Source organism: Cynocephalus volans, chromosome 8, assembly GCF_027409185.1.
Source record: "Cynocephalus volans isolate mCynVol1 chromosome 8, mCynVol1.pri, whole genome shotgun sequence".
Lineage (NCBI taxonomy): Eukaryota > Metazoa > Chordata > Mammalia > Dermoptera > Cynocephalidae > Cynocephalus > Cynocephalus volans.
The window spans coordinates 88,351,217-88,374,450 of NC_084467.1; the positions used below are offsets into that span (position 1 = coordinate 88,351,217).

Here is a 23,234-nt window from a genome sequence, read left to right on the forward strand (position 1 = left end):
TTCAAGTTTTAATGTCTCCCTGGAGGCCGAGAAATTGGTTAGGAGACAGCCTGGAGGTGTAGAGCGCAGAGAACAGTAGAAAACTAGACATTTAGGTTTGGATTGTGAGGATCTCATTTAGAGGGTGAGAGAGGGCAGTCAGTCCTGGTAGAAGACGTTTGCCAACAAAGAGCATCCTCTTTGCTGTCCACCTTCTTTTCTAGAGAAAAAAGCCACAACCCGCTAATGAAGTGTCCTTCAACAGCTGGGGGACACGAGAAAGTTCCCCTTGGCCAGGCGCTTGGGATTCGAGAAGGAGAGAGAGAGAGCGAGTAGGGGGAACTGAGACAAGCCAGGACTGACCCACTGACTCACCCTGAATTGAGGCTGATGTTGGATGCGTTGGTCTGAAACGGCAAAAAGGAGAGAGTCCTGAGTGTACCTTGTTTCAGCAGGTTCAGGAAGGGTGGCTGGGAGGCGGCCAATTAACCCGAGAGAAGGGACTGTCCGACAGTCCGGCCAAGACCCTTCCCGGGTATCGGTGCCATAGTGAAAGAAAGTGAGCCTAGACTCCGGCTACTGTTCAAGCGTTATTAAAGGAAAAGAATCTGCCAGAGTGCACTGAAGGGGGGGTGGGCAGCCTGGGGCTGCCTTCAAAATGGAAGAGGGCACCGGGTGTGGGGGGGTGGTAGAGCTTATAAAGTGCGCCAAGGGCTGGCTGATACCATCAAGGACGGGCATTATGCTAATGTGGAAACTGCGACCAGGGTGGAGAACTGCGCCCTTGCAGAAGCAAAAGGGTTTCTGTTTAAGTCAGGAGGCTTCTCATAAAGGGAAGTGGGGAGGGGTTTGGTGCTGGAGTGGAAGACAAGGCCAGCGGCTATTTTGTGCTTATTGTGTGCACAATGGCACCGGTCACGTCTGAAATCCATCACATATTACTGATTCTGCCCTATCCCATCCACGCTCAAATAAATCGTGTCTCATCAGATGAGAAAAGATAATAATACTCTCCACACACGCACAAATGTACACTCCTTGAGGAACGAGAGGCTCACGGGTATCAATGCACCAGGGCACACACAATTTAACGAAAGGCTGCAGAGAAGGCACACTCGACCTGAGAGAAGTTAGCGGGTGCATTGCGGGGTCCTGACCTACCCCCATCTTCAGGTGTAAGAGTCTGCTGCTCTAAATATGTCAGGATCCTTGAGAAACGAGAAAACACAAATAAAGCCTAAGCTTGAAGGAAAACTGGAGAATACGGTCAGAGTTGACAAGGAGGGGGGTTTGCTGTGTTCCAGGCACAAGTATTTCAAGGCCGCATTTTCCACGCTGCCCCAGGGAATCCCAAAAGCCACCACCACACCTCCCGGGAGCTTCCGAGTTGGGGGCGGGACTTCCCCCGGCCCTGCACTATTCAGCGGCCAGGCGGTAGGCATGCGCACTGATTGCGGACGTGTGAACCAAAAGGGTTCATTTTGGTGAATCCGGTTTGCGGGGAGGCGCAGCTTCATCCACCTTCCCACAAGGCCTCCTCAGCCCCCGGCGCAGACCGAGGTTTTAGAGCTGCGGGGCGGGAGCCGACGTTTCTTCTTCCTTCCGCTTTGGCAGAGGCTTTGTGGCTGTGGGCCGGGCCCCAAGGCGCCCCCCATGGCGGGGCAGCTGGTGGAGGTCGACGGCGGGATCATGGAAGGGGTGAGTGTGGGGCCAAGGGCAAAGCGGCTGGGGCTGCATGCAGCCCAGGTTAAACAGAGCTTTCACGTCCGGAGTTCTTACGTCTCTTCTCCCCGCACCCCACCCTTGGCAGGGCGGCCAGATCCTCAGGGTCTCTACAGCCCTTAGCTGTCTCCTGGGCCTCCCGTTGCGGGTGCAGAAGATCAGGGCCGGCCGCAGCACGCCAGGCCTGAGGTAAATCGGGGCGGCGGAGGAGCGGGGCTGTGGAGTTGGGAGGTCTGGGGACCGGTTTGCTAGCTGGGGGCGGGAGGGTGGGGTGGGGCGGGCGGGGCTTGGGAGTAAGGGGCGGGTTGCCGGTCTGGGGGAATCCGGAGTCCGAGCGATGGAGTCTGGAAATCCTGGCCATAGGGTTGGGGGATCTGCGGACCGGGGCGGCGGGGTCTGGGGGGTGGCGGGGGCGCGGCGCTTGGGCCTCCTTTCCTAGCTCTGGGACGCGCAGCCTGGGTGGCGGCCTGAGTTACAACAATCTTGAAAGCCTCCAGGGGCGAGTTTAGAAATAGGCTCGAATTTTCTTTATTGGGCTAAAGTCTCGTTTGCTAAAGAGCTATCTTTTAAAAAGTTTCTTCACCTCATTGGGCATTTCAATTACCCGGAGAGCACATATCAGCGGGCGAGATAGATCAGGGCAGAAGTGCTTGTGAGTCCAGAGGAAACCCCACTTTTTAGTCAGTGCATTCTGTGCTGCTGCACATTTTAGAGTCATAGAAAGGATCTTGAGATGTGCTATTCCAGCTTTCATTCAGACCTCCAGAAAACTGTGGTACGACCACAATTATCTGTTCTGGAGGAGGAAATACCTTGACTGTTCACCTTCCTGTTTCTTCTGTCTGGGAAACTGAGCATACCACCAGATTAAGTTATATGCACCTATTAGAAGAGGACCCAGCTTGAAGCCAAACGGATTTCTTTGTACATATTCTGTATATATTTCATTTTATTTTATTATTTTTTTAGTTTACTTTTTTCGAGGGATTTATGTATTTTTTGATTTAAACGTATTGATTGTATGTATTTATGGGGTACAGAGTTATATTTAAATACATGTATACAATGTGTGATGATCAAATCAGGGTTACTATATATTCACGATTCTAATAAATGTCCATGATAAAATATTCCTCCTGGGTGTATATTCCATTTTAATGGTTCAGCTTTCTCTTAGCCTTTATTTTTGTTTGTTTTGGGGTTTATTTGTTTGTTTTTGTTTTTTTAATGGCGGCTGGAGGGCAGGGGGATCCAAACCTTAGTGTTATAAGGCTGTGCTCTAATCAACTGAGTTAACCGGCCAGCCCTTAGCTTTTAATTTTATTCACAATCAGTTTTGAAATTATTAAAAGGCAGTTAATGAAATATGTAAACGTAATTCCCTTTGTCATAGTAGTTGTTTGCAGCAGTCTAGTTCACCAATAGGGGATTCAATTCTTTAAGGCTGTGTTATGTACTGTCTAGGTCTGCCATAACAAAATACCACACACTGGGTGACTTAAACAACAGAAATTAATTTTCTAATAGTTCTGGAGGCTGCAAGTCCAAGATCAAGATATTGGCAGAATTGGTTTCCTCTGAGGGTCCTAAGAATCTGTTCCAGGCCTCTCTCCTTGCCTCTTCACATAGTGGTCCCTCTGTGCACTGTGCCCTTGGTTTCTCTCCTAATCTCTTTATGGGGACACCAGTCAGATTGTATTAGGGCCCACCATAACTGCCTCATTTTAACTTAATTACCTCTTTAAATACCCTGTCTCCAAATACATTCTGAAATACTGAGGGTTAAGACTTCAGCATATGAATTTTGGGGGAATACAGTTCAACCCATAATATTACTTTTTTTGGTGGCTGGTGGGTAAAGGGATCTGAATCCTTGACCTTGATGTTAAAGCACCGTGCTTCCTTTAACCAACTGAGCTAACTGGCCAGCCCTAGCCCATAATAGGTACCAGAGATTACTCAATGAAGTACAAGTTGAGACTGGTAGCTCGTAGGTAGTTTTATTTGTTTTCCTCTTTTGCACACTTCTTACTTGGAACAATAAATCAGTGTATGTATTTACAGCCAAAATGACTGGTCTTAAAATGATGCCTAATAGCAGGTGGTCTTGGTGCATGAAAACCCTAAAGGAAGTTCTGACACTGAAGATGTGGCTCTTACTGTGGTTAGATTTTGCTGTGTTCTTGCCATGGCAGTTTTATAAATGTGTCATAAAATGTGGGGATATAGGCAGTCTGAATGCACACATTTTGATGCAGTATTATGACCTGAAGGCCTCAACATTTATCTGGACTGGAAATGGTTCGAGATTTGTGTAATGGACAACTGGAGGGGGCAGAAATCGGCTCAACAGAAATAACCTTTATACCAGAAAAGATCAAAGGTGGAATCCACACAGCAGATACCAAGACTGCAGGGTATGTATCACTTATATTTCACTTAAGTATGGGTTTTAGAGTTAGACCTGGATTCAAATCGAGATTCTACCACTTTACTTGGCAAGTTGCTCAACTTCTTTGAGCTTCAGTTTTCCCATTTTTAAAATGGAGGTGAAACACCTACCTTTTAGGGTTAGAGACAATGTATGTAAAGTTGTGGGTATCTAATTGTTTATTAATGGTAGCTATTACTTTCTGAAATTTTCTCATGTGTAGTATGGTGCACTACATTTGCTTCTTTAGTTTTCATTATACAGAAATTGAATATTTGAAACTGACTTGCTTTCATGTTCTGTAGTCTTTGCATTGTAGCAAATTTAGTTCTTGGCTTATACCTAATTAGGAACCATATTCTACTATTTTTAGTCTAGGTATTTTTGCTATCTTTTCATAGATACTTGTGCAACTCTAGATATTTTTAGATGTAATCCTGATTTTTTTCCCCACCACGCAATGGATATTTAATAATTAAATTGAGCCATTATCATTTTCTAAATATTTCTTCTTTTATTGAGAAAACAGAGAGAGCAATTAATTTTTGTATTGCTTTTTTGAGCTATTTGGCTGATTGCTATTGTGAACAGCATCCTTTTACCAAAATCCTATCCATTTACTAGGAAATTTGATAAAATAAGAAATGGTTGATTTGTAGAAAAGAAAAGAAAAGAAATGGTATGTAAAACTGATGCCAGTTTCCTTCAGAAATGAGTGTTTTAATTATGATTTTTTACTTTAAGAACATGTTTAGTAGTAATTGAGATTTGAATTATGATGTAAATAGACCTCTATGAAAAAGGACCTGCTGCTAGGCCTAGCATGAGGTTTGCTAAGTGAGAATTTTTCTGAGGGAAATAAAGAATTTTGAGTTAACTTTATAGTCAGCATATTATTTCAGGCATTCTCCTGTACAAAAAGGGAAAAAAAGTCACAGTTAACCAATGGTCTAAATGTTAACTAAAATAGCATTGTAGAATTTTGAAACTGCAAGAGGAAACACGTATTCCATCTCTTCCTCCAGTTTTTTTTTTTTTTTTTTTGGCAGCTGGCCAATATGGGGATCTGAACCCTTGAACTTGGTGTTATCAGCACCATGCTCTACCAAGTGAGCTAACTGGCCAGCCCTTCCTCCAGTTTGTGAATGAAGTCAAGACCCCCTGGGGTTAAGTGATTTACCTAAAGTCACAGGGTCAGGGTCAGAACTAGAATTAGAATTGAGGCCTCTGACTCACTCCACTAGAATGTGTGGAACGTGAGTTTAAAGTCAATAATCTAGGTCCATTCAGGAGATTAAAACAAGCAGAATCCTAGCAAGAAAACACATCTTACCTATTCACTTTTTATCACACTTACTCATTTTTAGTACTAATTGTGATTACAGTACCATGTGGTTCTCAGTCTACCTTTATCATTGCAATTCCCGACTCCTAAAATTAAGGTTGTCTTTACTATTCTTGGGATCTGATTTTATTGGGGAGAAAAGAAACAACTTATGTCTTGAATTACTCAGAGGAAATAAACAATAAATTCAGTAGTTACAAGCCTATAGTCTGTAGTAAGCTAAACATTTCCAAGTATTTTTCATTTTCTCCTACGTTCAACTCATTGAGAACAGGGATTATATTGCATATGTTTTTCCCTTACAATGCTAAGCATATTACATTGCCAATAAATATTTATTGAATTAATGAAATTCATTTGTCGGTGATAAAGACTTTCCAGTTCAGTACATATGCATTGTTGTGGTAAGCAAGTTAAGTAAAGGTCTATTTTTTGGTATGTACAGGCTATATTGAATTTCCTTTCAAAGTACAATCAGCTTATGAATATGATTGTTTTCCTTTAACTTCGGAGAAGAAGGGAGATAACAGTTCACTTAGAAAATCTGACCAAATGTTTTATTTCATAAATTTTTTCATGTTCTATAACTATTTCTTGTGATTTATTGCATTGTTTGACTATAAGGCAAGTAAAAGAGGCAAGTAAAGCAAGGATTATTTCCCTAAAACTTTTCTGTGTGAAATACTCAGCTTTCAGTCTTTGTAAAATATTATTCAATTATATCATGAGGTCCACAATGGTAGGAACTATACCTTAACTTGATACATGGAACAGTGCCTTGTGCATGGTGGCAACTCAGATATAATCAATTGAATATTTCTAGACCTTGACTTTTTTGAATACATTTTCATAAACTGCTACTTTTATGAATTCTTTTATAAAAACATTTTTAAAAGCTTTTATTTTCAATTATACTTCTTTGTAACACAAAGAAAAATGTCAGAACTTACCCAGGCTGACACGTCTTTAGTCTTGGATTCAACCCAACCTTATTATTTAAAGCCAGTTTTTTCTACTGTGAAGTACTGTCTTTCCTTAAGATTCATGATTTTACCATTCTGATACTCAAGTGTTTAACTTTAAACTTAAGGGGATAAACCTACCACCATTTTAGTTGTCTGTGCTTCACCTAATAGTGATGACTAATAACGTGGTTTTGTTGAGACTTTAAAAAGAAAACACAGCTCAGCCTGTTCTGCCTTCTCCTTAGGAGTGTGTGCCTCTTGATGCAGGTCTCAATGCCCTGTGTTCTCTTTGCTGCTTCTCCATCAGAACTTCGTTTGAAAGGTGGAACTAATGCTGAAATGGCACCACAAGTTGATTACACGGTGATGGTAAGAACTTTTGTTGTGGGACAAAATGAAAAGATCTCATATATCCTTTTGAATCTCTGTTCTCTATTTAAATATACACTGAGTGTTTTTGTGTACATTCCTTTTTATTTCTTCACAGTGTCTAGTTCTATTGCAGGAAAGTTTGGGGAATTATGTTTGAGTTTCTTGTTATATCTTAGAATAGTGTTCATAGTAAATTCTTTAAAAACCTCAAGTGTAATTATTATATAAATTATATCAGTTATTCTATAAGTACATTATTTTATAAATATAGGAATTATGATTTGGAGGAAAACTAAAAAATTTTTTAAATGATAAAACTCAATACTGGGGCTGGTAGCTCAGGTGGTTATAGTGTGGTGCTGGTAACACCAAGGTCTGGGGTTCAATTCCTGTGCTGGTTAGCTGCCAAAAAAATAAAATAAAATAAAGTAAAACTGAATGCTGGTATGCTTGTACAACTAGTGGGAGAGAAAAGTGGTATAATTTTTTTCCTCCAGGTTTGTTAAGGTATGTATTAGTCCGTTTCTGTTGCTTATAACAAAATACTTGAAACGGGGTTATTTATAAAGATAAATGACATTTATTGCTTACAGTTTTGAGGCTGGGAAGTCTAAAGTCCATCTGGTGATGGCACCAATGACCCAGGGGTCTCAGATTGCAAGATAGTGGAAGAGAAAACAGAGAGAGAAAGACAGATTCTCCTCTTTTGAAGCCCTCAGAACCATGCCCCTGACCACCATTTTTAATCTATTCACTACTGCCCTGTCCAACAATCCAATTACCTCTTCAAGGCCCCACCTTTCAATTACTGTAATAGCATTTCCAACCCTTTTAACAGTCACAGTGGGGGCTAAGTTTCTAATACATGAAACTTGGGGGGACACAGTTCAAGCTCCAGTGAGTTTTGGGAGTACATAATTCAATCCACTACAAGGTGTAATTATTTATAATGAAATTCATCCTTTTTAATGTACACTTTTGTGGTTTTGACATACAGTTGTGAACCAACCACCACAATCAAGATATAGAATAGTTCCATTTCTCCAGAAAATTCCCTTATATCCCTTATATCTCTGCCCCTACCCTTGGCAACCACTGATCTGTTTTCTGGCATTGTTTTGCCTTTTTTTTCCCAGGATGTCATATAAAGAAATAGTGTAAGTAGCCTTTGAGTCTGTTTTTTTTAGCTTGACATGATAAATTAGAGATTCACCCCTGTTGCTTATATCAGTAATAAAAGCTAAGTAGTGTTCTATTATGTGGATATACTAGTTTGTTTATCCATTGTTGAAGGACATTTGGGTTGTTTCCAGTTTGGGGCAATTTTGAATAAAGTCAGTATTAACATTTATGTGCAGATTTTTTGTGAACATACGTTTTCATTTCTCTTGGGTAAATACTTAGGAGTGAGATTGCTGGTTTTTTATAGTAAATGCATGTCTAATTGTATGAGAAACTGCCAGATCGTTTTGGCATCCAAAGTGGCTACGTCATTTTGCATTTTCATCAGTACTGTATGAGCATTGATATTCTCCCCAGCACTTGATATTCTCAGGTTTTTACTTTTAAAATTTTTTCTGCCCTTTCTTTTTAAACAAACAGAAGTTTAATAACTTGTATACCTTCTCTATACTGGGGAGATAACCCAGAAAAATGAATAAATCTTTAGAATAGATCTCAAAAAGTTGCCTTAGACTTTAGGCTTAAATATTATCTTTCTCTGAAACATTTCTATTCTAGTAGATGGTACATATAATCTTTTTTTTGTTTTGTTTTTTGTTTTGTTTGTTTTGGTGACTGACCTGTACAAGGATCTAACCCTGGACTTCGGTGTTATCAGCACCATGCTCTAACCAACTGAGCTAACCGGCCAGCGGAAGTCAGTTTGGTGTGATGTATAATGCGAGTTAATCTCTCTTCACCCAGTAATTTCACTTCAAGGAAACTAGCCTAATTAAATATTACAAAATGCAGCAAAAGATAAGTGTTAAAGGTATTTGAGCAGAGCATTATATACTATAATTATTATTATATAATAGTATATCATTATGCAATAATGACAACTTGAAAATGGTTAAGTAAATTATGCTAGAATGCCATGCAGTCATTCAAATATTGTTTAGGGAGAATTTTATGATTTTAGGAAAATGCTTATGTTTATATTGTTAAATGGAAAAAATAAGGATAAAATGTATATGCAATGAGATTTCAACTGTATAAAAAAATTGAGATGGTAGAATGGAATGCTGTTCACCAACCCCACATAATTTCTTATAGTGTATTTTACTGAGAAGGATTAGGAAATACTGGCCTGTGGTGTAAAAAAAAAAAAACCACTGGGATCAAGTATCCTGAGTTCTGGGCTAGCCAGTTAGCTCAGTTGGTTAGAGCACAGCCTTGTAAACACCAAGGTCAAGTGTTCGGATCCCCATACTGGCCAGCCACTCAAAAAAAATAAATAAATAAAAATAAAAAAAGGAAGTATCCTGAGTTCTGATTTTTTTTTCTTTCGTTAGATAGACCTGCACAGTCATGATTAATTAAATGTTAAATTTTAAATTTAGCTACATATCAGTTTTTTTGTTTGAAAAATGGAACTAGCCTACATGTTTTTATCACTGTTTACCTATAATGCCTAAAGCTCAGTGAGAGCACTTTTGTTTAATAAATATACTTATTGAATCAGTGAATATTGGTGGTTAAAGTAACAATAAACTGATTTTTCAGGTTTTCAAGCCAATTGTTGAAAAATTTGGTTTCGAATTTAATTGTGACATTAAAATGAGGTAAGTTGCTCATTTCTCCACCCTTTTGATCCATTACTTGTGCTAAAAAAAACAGCGGAAAAATTAGACATTAGACTAACTATCATTCTGGAACCCACTTAATACGTTAGCTTTCTTGTAGGAAATAATTGTACTTTGTGGCTTAAAAGCAATAAGCAGTGGGACACGGGGATTTGAAAGCAGCTGCATGTGATTTTCATTTGTTTCTTGGGAGAAATAGTTTCCAAGGGAATTTCCACAGTGAGGCACCTTCATATCTCGTGTTATCTATGCTCTGTGCCCCAGCACAGATTACATGCTTACCATGTGCAGACAACTGGACTAGGGACTACAGGGTCATAAAAGAGATTCTATAGGCTGGCCGGTTACTCAGTTGGTTAGAGCATGGTGCTGATAACACCAAGGTCAAAGGTTCACATCCCCCTGGCCAGCCACACACAAAAAATAAATAAATAAAAGGGATTCTCTTCTATACTGTGATTAGAAATACATTGGGTATTCAGGTTATTTCTCTTTAAGGCTTGCCTTCTGCCACACAAAAACAAGGCCAAATTTCTTGGCATGGCATTTAAGTGCTTTGCAGTTTTGGGCTGGACTATGGCTCACTTGGGAGAGTGTGGTGCTGATAACACCAAGGCTGCAGATTTGGATCCTATATAGGGATGGCTGGTTAGCTCACTGGCTGAGCATGGTGCTGACAACACCAAGCTAAGGGTTAAGATCCCCTTACCGGTCACCTTTTTTAAAAATAAAAAAAATAAAAAATAAATGCTTTGCAGTTTTGCCCCAATTTACCTTTCTAGCTTCGTCATCCCTCCCCGCCTTTCAACATGCCATGTATTCTAACCACATGATTGCTTGCTATTCTTTAAACATACTTAGAGCCTTCGGACTTTCATGTTTTTGTTCATGTTATTCTTCCCTTGCTCTCCTAAAAATTGGAAATCTGATGTTTTTTCAAAATGAAACTTGTAATTTCTTGTGTGAACTGTCTGTGAATGTGCCTCAATCTAATTCATATTTGTACCTCTGTCCTTCTTACAGCTGTAGTCTTCCTTACAGCCTGACTTGTATTCTAGTAGATAGTGTGTGGAGCCATCTCCCCCCCAGATGATGAGCTCCTCGAAGATAGGAGCATTCTTTTTCTCAGCATCTGGTATAGAATAAATGACACTAAATAATTGAGTTAAAATTTTATTAGTGTTCAGCTACTTAAATATTCATCATATATTTATGTGAGTATCTACTATGTGCCAGGCATTGTTTTAGGCACTAGAAAACAGCAGTAACAAAATAGGTCCAGCCATCTCTGAGCTTATACTCTAAAACTGCACTGCCAAGTAACTTTCTGCATTGAGAGAAATGTTCCCTATCTGTGCTGTCCAATATGATAGTCATTAGCCAAATGTGACTATTGAGCACTTGAAATGTGGCTAGTGCAACTGGGGAGCTGATTTCTAAATTTTATTCTATTTTAATAGTTGGATATAGCTTGAGGCTACCATATTGGACAGCATAGACCTAAAATATTATTACAAACTTTTTGTTAATTACATGTTTGGATATCATTCACATTATTTTATTGTAATATTGAGCTTTATTTTTGTCATCCAGTCATTTTATGTGGGTATTTGTTGTACTTTTCATAGGGGCTATTACCCAAAAGGAGGTGGTGAAGTGATTGTCCGAATATCACCAGTTAAACAATTGAACCCAATAAATTTAACTGACCGTGGCTCTGTGACTAAAGTATACGGAAGAGCTTTCGTTGCTGGTGTTTTGCCATTTAAAGTAAGTTGACTATGGGGATAATTGGAAGGGGACAAAGGGTACAAAAGCAATTTCTGGTAATGGGTATGTCCCCAATATGAATCTGGCCCCCACATCATGGTCAGGAGGTGGGACAATCAAATCAGCTTTGTATCTCATGAATATTCAAAATAAATAAATAAGTAAATAAATAATAAAGTAAGTTGCCTAGATGTTCTTAGAAGTGTATGTATGTCTCGATAAGTATTATGTCATCTAAAATTTGAAATTATTGAAAGAACTTACTTTTTAATAAATCTTTAAAATTTTTCTTAAAATTCAGTGCTCTTCTTACTCTTGAAAATCAAGCTTTTAAATAATGCATGTGAATGTTATTAATTATTTTATGTTATTGTTTTTGTTTTTGGTGACTGGCTGGTATAGGGATCTGAACCCTATGTTGTATCTTTGAAGGCTTAAAAACAGTTGTCCAAATAATCAGTAATTAATTTATTCTATTTGTCTGTCTTGCCAAATAGGTAGCAAAAGAAATGGCAGCGGCAGCTGTGAGATGCATCAGAAAGGAGATTAGGGATCTGTATGTTAATATCCAGCCTGTTCAGGAACCTAAAGACCAAGCATTTGGCAATGGAAATGGAATAATGTGAGACAATATGTTTTTTCCTAAACATTGGTTGAGAGCCCTGAAATAATTATCCCATTTAAATTAAGGGTTTGTAGGTTTTTTGCCTAAATTCACAGTTTTAAGAAGACATATTTTGAAGGGCATGCCTATCTAAAACAACAGTAAGATGAATTAAGATGATTATTCCAAATTTTTTCTGAGGATGGTTTGCCTCTTATTGTAACCTCCCTTTCGCTTATAAAGTGAATTGAAGGGCTGGCCGGTTAGCTCAGTTGGTTAAAGGGCAGCTTTATAACACCAAGGTCTCAGGTTCATATCCCCATACTGGCCAGCAGCCAAAAAAAGACCAAAACTATATAGTGAACTTAAATGTTTAAGCTAATCAGAAGTTAGACTTTGAAGCTGATCCTACGAGAAATATTTCCAGTAGTATAAAATACCTCAAATGTGAAATTAATTCACAAATAAATTTGGCAAGATCCCTTTTAAAAAAGGAATGGGACTATTACATTAATCCAATTAGAAGTTATAGATTTAAGTGTTATAAAAATCCTTTTGTTTTTGGTGGCTGGCTGGTACGGGAATCCATAAAAGTTCTTTAATTGATGTTTTTGAAGTATAAAAGTATCCTCTGTGGATATTTAAATTTCAAACCATCTTATTCAGAGTTTCTATTAAAGGGTTTAAGTAAATGCTCTCTGTACTTATCAAAAATCTGTAGAACAAAACCAAAAGTCCCTCCATGACAACCTTTTTATTTAAGATAATCATAAAACACTTTATAGCACTGTGTGCCTGTGAAATGGTTACCACTTTGTGCTGATAACATGCTCAGTTCTTGGGGTAGGGGGAGACATTCCTTACCTGTGGATTAGAATCTGGTGTGACTTCTGGTCAAGAGCTAAAGGATACTTAATGGTCTGATTAAGGCTGTTGGAGAAAATCATGCCACTCTCTGTATGAAGAATTTGACCTTTGTGATATACTGGCCAGATTTAATTGTCCGTTTAACAATCACAGTTCTCCTGTGTTGTATTTGCTGTAATTTTAGAATATTTATAACATGAGTAGTAATACTTTTTTTTTTCCCTTTATAGCATTATTGCTGAGACATCCACTGGCTGTTTGTTTGCTGGATCATCGCTTGGTAAACGAGGTATAGATAAAGGAAGGGGGTCCATAGTTCCCAATGCTACTGTAAAATTCTTTTAATTATTTGTCAGGATTGGAATGTTATAGAATTATGGATGACACGTTTCAAAGGATACAATTAACTGATTCATTTTAGAATCAATTAAACTTTCAGTCTTCCTCCCAACTTTGTTTGCTTGTTTGTTTGTTTTTTGTTTTGGTGGCTGGCCAGTAAGGGGATCTGAACCTTTGACCTTGGTGTTATCAGCATCTCCCAACTTTATATTCTGAAAAATGTCAAACATATTAAAAGGTTGAATGACGAATTCAACAGTCATCCATACACCCTTCTCCTAGATTCACCAGTTGTGAACATTTAATTACGTGTTGTGTATGTTTCTGAACCATTTCAATGTAAATTGTAGGTACCATATCTTACCCCAGACTACTACAGCACATGTTTCCAAAGAACAATCCTATATAATCATAATATCATTTTTACACCAGAACAATTTTCTATTATTTTCAGACACACCAGACATATACAATGAGTTGCCTCCAAAATATTCTTTAGAGCGATGTAAGATATTTTTATTTTGAAGCACACACATTTGGTTAAGTCTGTTTAGTTTCTCTTTTAATACAGAATGCTCCCTTCACCTTTTTTTTTTTTTCCTTTTATGATATTGACATTTTGAAAAGTCTAGGCCATTCTCTCAGGATTTCCCACAATTTGAATTTGTCTGATTGTCTCATGATTAGGTATATTCAGATGAAACATTTTTAGTTGCATGGGTGATTTTCTGGGCATTCTACTGCATTGCATCAGAGGGCACATATTATCAGTTTGTCCTTTATTGGTGAGGTGGAGTGTGATCACTAGGTTAAGGAGATGTCCTCCAGGTCTGTCCGCTGTAATGGTTCTTTTTCCCTTTACAGTTAACAAGTAATCTGGGATAATACTTTGAGACCATCTGATTATCCTGTTCCCATACAACTTTCATCTGATGGTTTTAATGTCTATTGAAGATTATTCCCAGCATGAGTTATTACATTTGTGATTTCAAAATATTGAATAGTTTTGTAAAAGGTTAATTTGTTTAGCATATTAGGGAAAGGATATACATATATGCATCAGTTTGTGAATATTTAAAGTTATTTTGGCGGGCCCGGTAACTTTCAGATGAACTTCTAATTGTGTGGTAGTTGTCTGCTTTATTCCTACTTTGTAGCATCTTTAAAAATGCTTACCCTTGCTATGCTGTTAAACCACATTATCACTCCTGAATACAAACAATTTCAGGTAATCTTAGTCTGCTCAGTTGGTAAATCTGCTAGTTGAGCATCGGATCTAATCAACATAGTGGAATAAATAAAATCAACATCTCCAATTGACCTCACATGAAAGAATTCTATCTAAAACTGTTTTTTAGAAACATCCAAAATATGAGATGATTCGTCATTTAGTTAGAAAAGCATTAGGGTTTCAGAATTTATTAGGATTTTGATTTTTTTTTTTTTTTTTAACATAATGCTAGCAAAATTCTCATGTTTTCTTCATTCTGCTCAGTTGCAGTAATGGCTGGTAATAATGTAAATTCATTTATACCATTGTTCAGCTGTCAAGATGGTAGGTAGGAAGGATTGTGAATGGCTCAGAGATATACTTTGCGACTTGGCAGAAAACTTTAATGTGCCTACTGCTCTCTAGTACTGCAAAGCCAAGAATTCTTTCCTTCTCTGTCCCAATTGTAGCCATTTTTCAAAGATTCGCTTAAGTCTTTCATGCTGCATGAAACCTCAGATTATTCTAGAGGGCTGGCCAATTAGCTAAGTTGGTTAGAGAGTGGTTCTGATAACACCAAAGCCCAGGGTTTGATCTCTGTATAGGCCAGCTGCCATAATATATATATATATATATATATATATTTTTTTTTTTTTTTTTTTCTAGAAGCTATAATATTTTTTTTCCTCTGAACTCCTTTTGCTTGTGTAGTTTACACTATAGAGCTTAGCATTTAATTATCCTCTAGTACTGTAATATGAATTTTTTTTAATGTCTCCTTAGCAAAGGAACCAGCATGGTACATAGTGGGTGCTCAATACTACTATTATTATTAATAGCTTATTACGTACTGGTCTTGGTGATAGATGCTTTATAAATACTATCTCTAATTTCTCTAACATTTTTGCAACATAGTTATCATCTCCATTTCCAACTAGAAGAAGAAATGGCAGTAGCTAAGTAGCTTACCCAAAAAGTCAAGATTCATACCACATGTTCCATACCATTTCATCCAGTTATGTAAATACTTGACCACTCGATGATGTAAAAATAGTAAATTTATTATATTATTACAATAACTGCCATCAGGAAAAATTGAGTTAAAATTCGGAAATTTCCAATTTTCTGGGGTATTTTATGAATGAAGGTATATAATCAAATAAATTTGCAAATATAAAATAGGAACAAAATTGGGCTGGCTCATGGCTCATTTGGGAGGGTATGGTGCTGACAACACCAAGGGTTAAGATCCCCTTACCAGTCATCTTTTAAAAAAAAAAAAAGAAAAGAAACAAAATTAACCACATTCTAATTTTTTAAAAGACATTTTCATTTGTAGCCAAGGATTTCTTTTAATTTAAAGTAAATACCTTAAAAGAATAATTTGACATTCCACTACTTCTGACAGACTCATTTTGTATTCAGTTTTGTACCAAAGATTTGGAGTATGTGGAGAGGCAGGAAGTAGAGCAAGTGGGTAAATATTTTGACTTATATTCAAAGTAAAATAATACCTGTTCAAATCTTAAAGGGAATAACACTTTAAAATATTTGTCAGCACCATGCTCAGCCAGTGAGCAAACCGGCCGTCCCTATATAGGATCCGAACCCGTGGCCTTGGTGTTATCAGCACCGCACTCTACCGAGTGAGCCACGGGCCGGCCTACACTTTAAAATATTTGGTGTGAGAATGTTATCTGCTCTTCTTTAGATGAAAATCAGTTCCCTAACTTTTAAAAAATTCTTTAATTCTTATGGAATTGCCTACAGACTAATTGTAAATTAATTATTTAAATTTTGAAATCGAGGCGTAGCGTTATAGGGTCACAACTTAGTACATTTTAAACAGGGCCAAAGCAAGCTATTTTTTCCTTACTAGTACATTTAAAGATTTAAAGTCTTTGCATATACCAAGCTCTCAGAAGATTAAATAACTAAAGATTTTATTCTAAAAGATCCATTGGGTGAGTTCAGAAGCCTGAAAAATATTATACCAGTGCTAACTGGGATGTACTAACTAAACTTTTGCCTCTTAGTATCTAATTCAGGAGTTTTTGTTTTTTTTCTTTTACATTGTGCTTGTCTTAGGTGTAAATGCAGACAAGGTTGGAATTGAAGCTGCCGAAATGCTATTAGCAAATCTTAGACATGGTGGTACTGTGGATGAGTATCTGCAAGACCAGGTAATGACACTTTTAGGATAAAAACCTTCCAGTCTATTAGATTTGAATAGTTGGTACTTAGATTGAATATAAATTTTTTTTATTGAATCGTAATTGATTATACATATTTTGGGAATTCAATGTTGACATATGTTGATTAAATCAATGTTATTAGTCTGTATATTGTTACAAATTGTACTTATTCTTGTGTCCCTTGTCCAATCTCTCCCGATCCCCCTCTCCCTCCCCGCTCCCACCACTGATAACCCTAGATTTCTTCTCTCCCTCTGAAAGAGTAATGGTTACTCTGTTAATTTGTTGCCTAGATGATCTGTCCAATGCTGAAAGGTGTGTTATTATCATAGAGCAGATGCTTTTTCTGTCACTCTGGAATGGGCTTTGTGGAGAGAGAATCCTATTCTTTTCTTGGGTCTCTACTTTGAGACTCTCCTTGTGTCAGTGCACTCCAGTGGCTGGTGGACCATCTGCATGGTGGTTGTGACGTCTAGCCACTTTTGCAGCAGCTGTGGTTACTGTTGTGGCTGTGATGGGCTACCCACATGGAAATGATGTTTTGGCATGCTCCTTGGCGCTGGTGGTGTGCCCGGTTTTGGGAGGAAGTCCAGTCCCTGGCTCCATTCCCTGGGTCCCTGGGCAAGCCCCGAGGCACTGGCTGTGTTCCTGGATGTGGGTGGGGTGTCTGGTCCCTGGCTCCATGCCCCAGGCATCTGGGCGGGGCCCCAAGGTGCTGGTGGTATGCCGGGTGGTGGGGGGTGAGGTTCGGTCTCCAGCTCCATGTGCTGGGCCCCCGGGTGGGCCCCAAGGTGCTGGCAGTGTGCCTGAATGTGGGAGTGGGGTCTGGTCTGCAGCTCCATGCCTCATGTCCCCTGGAGGGCCCCAAGGCACTCGTGGTATACCTGGGCCAGAACTAATTTTTTGTCATTTGCTTACTTCTAAAACGGGGGAACTTCCTGTGGGAACCAGTACTTGAGCTGAGTTGTTAAGCTAAATTGCTGCTTTGCTGCTGCTTCCCTAGGAAAGGCTTTTTGTGCAGCTCAGGTGTTAATGGTTGACTTTATAGGTACTTCTGGCTCTCCAGAGACCCGGTGCACCTGGGTTATATAGAAACTCTGATCTGGGCCTGAGTCTTTTCATCAAACTGCCCCCCACGCAATTCTGCATTCCCGACCAGTCTCCTCTGAGTGGTCCTGTGCTGCTTGTGGGGACGGACCACTGTCCTTGCTGTGTCCCAGTGTTCTCCCCTATGGCCCGTGCCCAAACACTTCCCATGGGATGGGCCCTGTGCCAGTCCCTTGCGATGACTCACCAGCCTCTGAATGGCTCCCCATTTTCAGCTGTTCTGGCTTCTTGCTCCTGCATGGGTCCACGGGAACTCTGTTAGTGGTCTTACTGTCCTGGGGGCCACCAAGGCCCTCTTCTCCCCTGCCGCCTCCAAGCAACTCCATCTGAAGGGCACAGCTGTGGCTTCTGCTGGCTCCTGCTCCATGTGCTCATCAGCTCCAGCCTTAAAGTAGCCACCACCCAAAATGCTTCGAGCAGTTTTTTCTTTCTCTCGTGCCTTCTCCTGCCTTCATGAACTCCACAGGTCTCTCCTCCTCTTCGCCTGAGCTCCAGTGGCCCCAGTTTGGCTGGTGTTACATTTTTATAGCTGTAAATTGGTTGATTTGTGGGAGAGAGTGACACTGGGGACCGTCTATTCCGCCATCTTGACCAGAACTCTGAATATAAATTTTAATCATTGACTTTCAAACACTGATTACCAAGTCCTATGTGAATCATTTTTTAAAGTATTCTGGAATTTATATTCCTCACATTTCAGTCTTCATCTTACTTGACCTGTCCACAGCATTTGGCACAATTGATCACTCCTTTCTACTTGAAATACTTTCTTCACTTGGTTTCTGAAATACTGTTATCTTCTCACCTCACTGATAATACATTCTAGTGTCCTTTGCTAGTTTGTTGTTTTCATCTTTTCAACTTCTCAATTTTGATGAGCCCCTAGTCTCAGGCTGATGCTTCTTTTTAAAAATATTTATAAACACTCCCTCAGTTATTTTGTCCAGTCTCATGGCTTAAACACCATCTGTATGCTGACAGCTCCCACATTTATATCGCTAGCCCAGGACTTTCTCCTTAACTCTTTACTCATTATATCCCCTATTCCTATCAACATTTCCACTTGGATGTGTCATAGACCTCTCAAACTTAACATGTTCACTCACACCGAGAGATGGCTATTATTTCCAAATGAGATCTTTTTTATGGTTTACTGTCTTTATTGATTTCCCTTTCTATCATACAATTTTCTCCTTAATCTCAAATCAGCAGTCTACATTTAGAACTGTATTCCCCAAGGTTTTTTGTCCAGTTTCTTAAAGTAGTTTCCCTTACTAGTCTCTTCCTTGTCCAGGTCTACTCCGTATGTTCCCAGTAATTCCGTATTGTTTTATTTATTCACCTGTCAAAATGTAATTTTAAAGAGTGGAATAAACGTGTCATATTATACATACCAGCTTGCAGTGATGGTTGGTCTAATTAAATATATTAACTTTCTATTCCATGTTTTATTCTTAAACAATAATTTTTAAAATTCTATATTGAGAAGTGCTACTAAGCATTTCTGTACCATACCACAGGTTTTCTGTCATCTTCTAAGGACTTCTGGAAACCTAAAGAAATAGAAATTCTTTTTCACCTATTTTGATTTCTAGTAGTATTTCATATGAATAACAATGGAATTGTAACTCCAAATATTAGTAAATGTGTGAGATTTTTATTGTTTGTTCTTTTTTCAATAGCTGATTATTTTCATGGCATTAGCCAATGGAGTTTCCAGAATAAAAACAGGACCAGTTACACTCCATACGCAAACAGCTATACATTTTGCTGAACAACTAGCAAAGGTAAATATTGTATCATAAAGAGTAATTGATTTCCATTGTAGCCAATTTGGGGTTAAATTTTAATGAACAGAAAATTTAAGAGTAATCATAACTCCTATATCACTCACTGAGTACTTCCTTTGTGGCAGACACTGAACTAACCCAGCAATTTATTTGAATCCTCTTACTCTATATGACCAGTGTAGGTGGCTATTTGTTATTACTCCCATTTTACTTATGAGTAAAGTGAGGCAGAGAGATTACTTAAATTCTTCAAGGCCACATAATTTCTTAGTGACAGAACTAGGCTTTGAGCAAACCTGGGAAAGCATACTTCAAAGCTCATGTTATAATCACTGTGTGGTACTACCTTACAGAGTAAGGAAATATATTTTGGGGGGTTTTTTTTGGCAGCTGGCTTGTATAGAGATTGAATCCTGGACTTTGGTGTTATCAGTAACATACTGTAATCAACTGAGCAAATTGGCCAGCCCCGTAAATATATTTTAATGGGAACTATGATATTAAATTACAAGAGGTTTATGGTTGGCTATAAACTTAAATATTTATATAAAATTTTAAATGTTTTATTTTCTTGTGATTCTTTTGGTAGATTAAAATATTTGCTGAGGGCTGGCTGATTAGTTCAGTTGGTTAGAGAATGGTGCTAACACCAAGGTCCAGGGTCCAATCCCTGTACTGGCCAGCTACCTGAATGAATGAATGAATGAATGAATATAAGTAAATAAATAGCTGGAATTCTAACATTCACTAGTACTCTTAAATTTATTTATTTTTAATTTTTTTTAGTTTAGTCCTTTTAAATTTAGAAGAGTAGATTTACAATTTTTAGTGAAAATGGATTTAACATTGTATAAGTTCATGCTGATACCTTTTCTTTCTGTGAGATGCTTAATTTTATTTTTATTTTTTTCCTTTTTTTGTTTTTGTTCTTTTTTTTTTTTTTTTGTCAGCTGGGTAGTATGGGGATCCAGACCCTTGACCTTGGTGTTACAACACTGAGCTCTAACCAGCTGAGGTAACTGGCCAGCCCAGGATTCTTAATTAAAAAAAAAATGATTAAGGGCCGACACCGTGGCGCACTTGGGAGAGTGCGGCGCTGGGAGCGCAGCAGTGCTCCTGCCCGCAGGTTCGGATCCTATATAAGGATGGCCGGTGCGCTGCTCACTTGCTAAGCGCAGTGCGGCCGGTCACAAAAAGACAAAAAAAAAAAAAAAAAAAAAAAAAAGATTAATATATACATTTCATCGTGAAACTAATAACAATTTTTTAATAGAAAATATAGAATATGGGAAAATCTGCATATAAAACCACTATTGACATTTATGTATTTCTACCCCGTTATTTCTTAATTTTTTCAAGTTCCCCAAGCTTTATTTATTGCTAAAAGATGGGGCAGCCCTCTCCTGCAGCTGAGTTGACCATCCCACCCCTCCAAGTTTTGTGCCCAGTTTATCATCCAGTGATGGATTGATTCTCCTCTCTCTTAAATTGTTTCTTTTTGCATTTTTTACAGTTAATGCACACAACTTCATTTCTTGCCTTCTTCAGTAATTAAGAGCAGATTTCCATTTTGCTATATTCTTTATAATGTAATTTTGTAAAGTAATATAAAATGTATGACTCATGAGGAAAGGTGCTGACCTTAAGCATTTTAAAAAATTATAAAAGTAATATACACTAATTTAAAAAATTAAGCATTACAGAAATGTACCAAATACAAAGCCACTGTTGCCTTACTCCTACTTGTATGATTCTTAATAATACATACTGTTTTTTTGGTTATTAGATAGGGTTTTTACTGTTGGTTCTGAGATAATTATCTAATACAGATTTTCTTTTTTTGTTTGTTTCTTTTTCTTTTTTTTTCTGGCCTGTACAGGGTTGGAATCCTGGGCCGTGGTATTATCAGCACCACACACTTAATGAGCTAACTGGCCAGCATTTCTTTTATATTATTATTAGAAGGCATGGATAGGTTTTGGTTAAATTGTAAGAAGAGGCTAATGGGAATTGAAGGCAAATTATATTTGATGTCGAGAGAGTTAACTTTTTTTTTTTTTTTTTTTTTTATTCTACATAGGCTGTATTTGTAATTATTCCTTGTCTATCTCCCCCTTGTAGATTGACCTTGATAGCAGGGACCGAGTTTTATCATTATAGTCACAGTACTTTGCATATAGTAGACACTTCTGTGTTATTTGAAGTGAATACATAATGGAAAATGGTATGAATTGGAATTTTAGCTCTGGTTTCTTATCCAGGTTTGTTGTGTTTTAACTGGGTGACTTGGGGCAAGCTTCTTCATCTCTCTGTGTCTCAATGCAGAAAATTTGGTTATCTACCTCAGAATTCAATGTTTATTCATCAACAATAATTTCAAGTGTCCATTGTGTGTTGGTACGCTGCTGCATAACACTGAAACTGAAAGACTTTGTGAGCACTATTGTTCAGTAAGACCCTAGAGTAATGGTTTTCTAATTGTATTTCAAAGAAATCCTAGGTTTTAGGCAACTTGAAATCCCTTTGCCACAAACTCAGCCTACTCATTTGTTTTGATTTAGATTCAGTTTTGTTAAAATGAACCACATTTGCTTTAACAATAATTGTTTTCAAAATACAGCGATAGAGATCAAATATTTCAAAACCAACTGTAGTTAGTAAGTGAAAATACAGTGTTAAGCCCAATAAAGATAAAGGAAGATGTTGATCCCACCAGCACTTCTCCTCCCCGCCTACCTTCTCTGAACTAGGTCTTAAATGTTTCAGTTCCATGTCTTAGAAAAGTTTTAGGGACTGGGGAGTGGAGTGCATTATAATCAACAGTTGAGATTTAAAAATTGATAATTGCCTAGGTGCACCCCTGGGGGTTCTGATTCAGTGGGTGTGGAGCAGGGCCCAGACATATATACTCTGACAAAACTCTATAGGCATGTATACCTCTGAACAAGAATCACTGTTCTAGAACAAAATATTTTTTCTTTAGGCTATTGAATTTCTCATGAATCATTTGATCTTTGTGTCTCTGTAGCTTCTTCAATAAAGTGGGTTTGATATTAACTTCCTGCCTTCTTTAGCTGGGCTCTTCCTTCTATCCCTCTTCTTATTACTTATATACTAATTGCTTGTTTGGTTTCAGGCTAAATTTACTGTGAAGAAATCAGAAGATGAAGATGCCTCTAAAGACACTTATGTTATTGAGTGCCAAGGAATTGGGATGACAAATCCAAATCTATAGAATTTGTCTTTTAAGTATATCTCAATGATGTATTGCACTAATTCATTTCATAGATATAAAATGATGAATAAGAAGTAACTTATTAAAGGACTTGACTTAAATTTGGAGATGAAGTACAGTGTTCTAGATTTGCTGAGAATGCTTCATCAAGTTAATCTCATTTTGAATATCTCCTGAGATATGGACCATGAACTGTAAGAGCTGGTGGGTATGTATTATAGCTGATTTCAGTATTAAAGTATTGAAATAAAATATTCTTTACAGCTGAAGTAAATGTTTTTCTTTTTTATGTAATAAATTAAGTCAGGAATATAGATTTGATCTCTGCTGAAATCTCATCTAAAGTATGAGACAACTTTATGCAAAAGTGCTGTATCAATAGTAACTTTTAATAAGCATTGTCTCATTCTAATTATATATACCTTCTATGGAGCGGGCACTTGGTAAATATTTACTGAATTTATATTTGTTGAATGAATATGTTTTGGAAGGCAAA

The 23,234-nt window shown here is 37.9% G+C and overlaps 1 protein-coding gene across 2 annotated transcripts; it reads left to right on the plus strand.

Moving 5' to 3' along the window:
* The first annotated feature begins 1,440 nt into the window (after nucleotides 1-1,440).
* RTCA (RNA 3'-terminal phosphate cyclase) lies at nucleotides 1,441-23,012 on the plus strand. Of its 2 annotated transcripts, XM_063104972.1 has the most exons (11): nucleotides 1,441-1,677; nucleotides 1,790-1,890; nucleotides 3,975-4,118; nucleotides 6,688-6,811; nucleotides 9,542-9,600; nucleotides 11,250-11,391; nucleotides 11,889-12,013; nucleotides 13,093-13,151; nucleotides 16,500-16,594; nucleotides 19,396-19,500; nucleotides 22,640-23,012. In XM_063104972.1, exons 1-11 carry the CDS (start codon nucleotides 1,633-1,635, stop codon nucleotides 22,736-22,738), a joined length of 1,098 nt encoding a protein of 365 aa, XP_062961042.1. In that variant the 5' UTR covers nucleotides 1,441-1,632; the 3' UTR covers nucleotides 22,739-23,012. The 2 variants fall into 2 exon arrangements, with proteins under 2 accessions (XP_062961042.1, XP_062961043.1); XM_063104973.1 differs by lacking the exon at nucleotides 1,441-1,677 and having other exon boundaries at nucleotides 1,811-1,890; nucleotides 3,960-4,118.
* The last annotated feature ends 222 nt before the right edge of the window (nucleotides 23,013-23,234 follow it).

Bases quoted from the DNA above. Each gene is read 5' to 3' on its own strand.
- RTCA (XM_063104972.1), top strand. From the start codon at position 1,633: ATGGCGGGGCAGCTGGTGGAGGTCGACGGCGGGATCATGGAAGGG. The intron at 11,392-11,888 runs GTAAGTTGACTA...CTTGCCAAATAG, and splicing joins CTGGTGTTTTGCCATTTAAA to GTAGCAAAAGAAATGGCAGC. The intron at 12,014-13,092 runs GTGAGACAATAT...TTCCCTTTATAG, and splicing joins GGCAATGGAAATGGAATAAT to CATTATTGCTGAGACATCCA.